The following is a 4,923-nucleotide window of genomic DNA, read 5'->3' as shown; positions in this document are numbered from 1 at the left end:
AGCTGTTACACGGCCCCTGGAGGCGGAAGTTCCTCTCCGGTCACATTTCCCCTGAGGTCCTGGACTGTGACCACCATCACAAGTTTCTCTGAGTGCTTTTCCTTTCTTCTCTGCCAGCTTCCTCTCTTCGAAAGTTCTGTTTATTTCTTCCGCTGGACAGTTTCTCCCCCTCCACAGCTCCAAACTGCAATGGTGAAGGTGCTCTGATCACAAAGGACCACGTCCTGCCTCCTTCAGCAGCAGAAACGGACAACAGAGTTGACTCAAATTCCAGTTGCTTTTCCCTCTTAACGCCATCAAATTCTTGGGTCTCCCTCCCTCGTGTGGATGGTGGGTAGTTGAATGTTTATGTTCTCCGTGGCGTTGAGCAAGCCCCCAGGGGTCAGCGTGTCTCTTTACCTTTCTTTTTTTCTCTTGGGACATTTGTCATCAGAAGAAATGGAACCAACTCAAGGACTCACTAGGAGTCTGGATATACATGCTTTAGGTGGCCTGGTTTATAGCCGCTGAAATGAGAAGCAGGAAGACAATTGCAGAAACGTGTTTATGATGTCATGTTAGGAGACAGTATGCCTTAAATGACAGAACTGATGGCATAAGAAAAAAATTACACCTTGCATGTGGACAAGGATCAGCGGGAACATATGGATACAATGAATATCACTATTTTGTTGGTGGCTTGGCTAGAAGTGATTTCTAAATCTTCTATCCTTTCTGAAAGCATTTTTTCCCTTGCCACAAAAAAAAAAAAAAAAAAAAAAAAAAGAATCAAGATAGGGTGGGATATATTAACAAATCTAGATGGGGAAAAGAATTAATTGGGAACACGGGATCCCAGAGACAGTGCCTCTCAAACTTTAATGTGCATACAGATTACTTGGTGACTGTGCTGGTAGATTTCTGACCCCCGCCCCCACACCGTCCCCACCCGAGATTTTGATCCTCTAGGTCTGGAGTGGGCTATGACTTTGGGTTTCTGACAAGCTCCTGTTGGTCCTTCATCACCATCTGAGTAGCATGGCCCTAGGGAATCGTAGTTTTTGCTCCAAGAGGTCTCAAGCATCCCCAGGAGATGTCCCCAAGACCCTCCTGCCCCTCGGGATCTGCTACTGAGTGGCTGGGAGCTGCTTCAGAGGGGCTGCTCACGGGCGTTTCTGAGGTGGGCTGCGGAGTGCGAGCTGCTGCGGGGCCTGAGACAATACGCCTGAGGCCCCTGCTCACGATCCCCCCTTGCACAGAGCCCCCAGCGTGTCCTGGTTCACTGCCTTCGCCAGCTGTCCCCTGTGCATCCCACATGGTGGAGGGGACAGCTGGAGATGCCCTGGAATGCTGATGGGACAGCTGTGGCCTTGTTCACTCTCAGGGGTCCCCTGGTGGTGACAGTGCTTTGGAAACGCATTTCCCAGGTGGCCTCTTGGAGTTTGAGCCATGGCTGGGGTGCAGGGGATGGCGAGGGAGCCCTGGGCTGCTTCTCAGCTGCGGGTCTCTCCTGGTGGACGGCAGCCATGCCATGGGGGGTGAATGGAGTGCTTTCAGGGGGAGGGGGCATTGAGGCGGTCTCGTTAAACTTCGCCGTGGGTGTGTGAACACTGATGACAATGACAGTTACATAAATGAATAGACACCATATCCCTTGAGGTCAGTGCTGGGCGTTGCTGTGACCAGGGGTCTTGGCTGGGAGGCTTGGGGAGCTGAGGGGAACCAGGGTGCCAGCCTCTGGGGGGGGCGTTCAGGGGGACCCAGAACCTCGGCTCCTCCCAGCTCAGACCCCTGGCTTCTCCTGGGGTGGTGAAATCAAGAAAGGACACTAAGGTCTGCCCGTGCTCTGTCATTTCACCCTCACAACAACCTTGTGAGGTAGATGTCATTCCCCCATTTCTCAGATGAGGATACTGGGGCTCAGCAAGGCTGAGTTATTGGGCATCATAGAGCAAGGAAGTCGAGGGACTGGGACTTGGGACCAGGTTTGTGGGCTCAGCTGCACTGTCCCCGTAGCAGGGCCACAGATGTAGGTGACGGGGCGGCAGGCGGGGAAAGGCTGGGGTGAGGGGTGAGGAGGGAGGCTCACTATCCACGCATAGTCCTTGCCCCCCCCCCCCAACTGGAGCTCCTTTCATTCAAGGCGCCCCCTTCTGTCCTTTTACTCCCACGAGGTCTATGCACAATTAAAAAAACAAGCCAGGCTTTTCCTGCCCATTATAAAATGAGAGAACAGAGGCACTGAGAGGTGACGTGACTTGCTCATGGTCACACAGCCTTGGAGAGGCTGACGGGACTAGAACCCAGGTCTCCCCATCCACCCGTTATTCTTGTGGGAGGCTGTGCACGCTCAAGGCCTTGTTAGTCGGTGAGAGAATTCTGTGTGAGGAAGGATCAGCAAAAGAATGAAGGGTCTGACCGAGGGCGGTGATTATTAAAGTACGACCTGGCTACCTGGTGGGATGCTCTGCAGCCACTAACAGAGACAGGCACGGAGAGCGTCTGACAGAGGGCGCGTGTGCGTGCCGTGACATGGACAAGACGACGTCGGGCATGCGGCGTGACTCTCTTAAAAATACGTGTAAAAAAGGCTGGGAGAATATTTCAAAACTGTGGCTTCCGGGAGCTGAGATTGTAACTTATTTCCTCCCTTTTCCTTCTTCTTTTTTTTTTTTTTTTGTACTTTCCCAAATTTCTAAAATGCACATTTCACCTGTAACAGGAAAAATATACCCCTATTTTAGTTTAAAAAAATATGGCTGGGAAGCAGCCCCAGTGCCTTCAGTGGGTTTTCGGGGGCTTTGGGGGAGGCTCCCTCCATCTCCCTTCGTGACGGCCCACAGGAAGGGGCGTGGGTTCGGGTGGGATGTCTGTGGGGGAACCCCTAGGGCCAGTGCATGTGCTCGTTTGCATCTTCCGGGCAGAAGGTCTCCTCAGAGCAAGACCACTGTGGTGTGACAGTGGGTGTCGGTGCGGGAGCCAGGGAAGACAACCGCCCACAGCCATAGGGACCCCCACACTGGCCACGGCTGGGCCCCCCACCACACCTGAGCATGTCCCTCCGGTGTTCACATGAGAGCAGGCCAGGCTGAGATGAACCCTGCCCACCTCCGGGGGACCAAGTCCTGTCCTCGTGTCCACGGGGACACAGAGGCACATCCCGGGCGCCCTGCCCGCACCTCAGTCGTCCAGGTGCTGCTCCTCCCAGGTGGAGGTGGGGATGGCGCTGTAAGGGTCCATGATGACCTTGGCGCAGCGGATGATCATGACGACAAGGAAGAGGCAGAGGAAGACGAAGCAGGCCAGGGTCAGTCCTTTGTCCACGTCCACGTAGACGGCCTCGGGCGTGGGCTCCTCCATTGCAGGATGGTGGCTGCCGGCTCCTCCTCCGGCTCCAGGGTGACTGGTACCATCTTCCACCCCTGCAGAGAGCCAAGCCGGGGCTGGGAGGGGCGTGCCGCTGGCCCTGAGTGGCAGCTGCCCCTGCCCCGGAGCCCTCATCCCCACCACCAGCCCCGACTTCCTGCAGCACTTAGCTGTACATTGCACTCCACACTCAGACGATTATTGATCCTCACTTCAGCCCTGGAGGTGAGTTAGGCAGGTATCAGTACTACCATTTTGTAAATGTGGAAACTGAGGCCAGAAAGGGGAAATGACTAATGCCAGACTCCATATCCCACACCCCAGGCCTCCTCGGGAGGAAGCAGTGGGTACCCATCTCCCCCACCCCCTCTGCAGCTTTAGGACACCTGCGCAGGCTTCTGGCTGGCAGGTCCCAGTATGCCTGAAACCACAGGGGACCATGCTGTCCCCTCGCCCAGATCTTGTCCCCCTCCTTGCCTGTCCCCAGAGGGCACTGACCTGCTAGTCGGAGTGGTCACCTCTTCATAAGGGCCACGGGGTGGGCTGGCCCGCTGGGTGGGGCTGCTGCAGGAGGGAGGGCGGGTGGCTGGCCATCACAGCTGGGAGCCCGTGCCCGCGGGGACCTTGCCCTGGAGAGCAGGTACGAGAGTGGGCGTGACTGAAACAGAGCAGGGCGCAAGGCCAGTTACCTTCCCAAGCTGTCCGGCCGCAGACCTGACCTGGGCTGCAGGAAGGACTGGCCTATGCAGCTCCTCCCTGGGCACCGTGGGAGTAGTAGCCACCACGCTTTAGTCCAATGCTGCTTTCTCTTTTCTTCTCTTTTTTAAAAATGATTTTTAAAGCTATGCTAACACACAAATAACAAAACTTACCACCCTCACCATTGCTAAGTGTGCAGTTGAGCAGAATTAAGTCCATCCAGGTTGTGCAATCCTCACCACCGCCTGTCTCTACAGCTCTCTTCCTCTTGCAAAACTAAGACTATAGTTGCCAGAGGGGAGGGGTGTTGGGGGGCTGGGTGAAAAAAGGTGATGGGACTGAGAAGTACAGACTGGTGGCTACGAAATAGTCACGGGGGCATCAAGTACAGTCCAGGAAACATAGTCAGTGATACTGTAATAACTACGTATGGTGCCAGGCAGGTACCGGAAATATCAGGGGGGGCCACTGTAAAGTATATGATGGTGTAACCGCGGTGCTGTACCCGAAACTAATACAGAATAATATTAAGTGTAAACTGTAATTGAAAAAACGTGTTTAGCCCTGGTCAGTGTGGCTTAGTTGGCTGGAGCATCATCCCAGACACCGAAATGCTGGGACACATTCGGGAGGCAACCGATCAATGTCTCTCTCTCATGTCGACGTTTCTCTCTCTCTCTCTCTCTGGGTCTCTGTTTCTAAAATCCATAAACGTGTCATTGGGTGAGGATAAAAAAGTCACTGGCCTGGTTCCCCTCCCACCATTTCATAGATGAAGAGACTAGAATGCAGGGAGGAGAAGAGGTTTGCTCAGAGCCCCGGAGCAACGGCACAGCCACCGTGGAGCAAGCCCCCACTTCTGACTCCGCCATATGCCTG

The 4,923-nt window shown here is 54.5% G+C and overlaps 1 protein-coding gene across 1 annotated transcript; it reads right to left on the bottom strand.

The window, feature by feature from the left end:
* Positions 1 to 3,399, bottom strand: CTXND1 (cortexin domain containing 1). Its single transcript, XM_090263629.1, has 2 exons — positions 3,159 to 3,399; positions 1 to 506 (listed from the first exon to the last, which is right to left on the bottom strand). The coding sequence occupies exon 1, from the start codon at positions 3,337 to 3,339 to the stop codon at positions 3,160 to 3,162; it is 180 nt and encodes a 59-aa protein (XP_090119755.1). The 5' UTR covers positions 3,340 to 3,399; the 3' UTR covers positions 1 to 506; position 3,159.
* Between the last annotated feature and the right edge of the window lie 1,524 nt (positions 3,400 to 4,923).

The sequence above is a fragment of the Furipterus horrens genome, unplaced genomic scaffold (genome assembly GCF_987537825.1).
Source record: "Furipterus horrens unplaced genomic scaffold, mFurHor1.1.pri manual_scaffold_16, whole genome shotgun sequence".
NCBI lineage: Eukaryota > Metazoa > Chordata > Mammalia > Chiroptera > Furipteridae > Furipterus > Furipterus horrens.
The sequence above is the reverse complement of the archived record's forward strand: the minus strand, read 5'-3'. Positions and strand labels throughout refer to the sequence as shown.

Excerpts from the sequence above, each read along its gene's own strand:
- CTXND1 (XM_090263629.1), bottom strand. The coding sequence starts at position 3,339 with ATGGAGGAGCCCACGCCCGAGGCCGTCTACGTGGACGTGGACAAAGGA.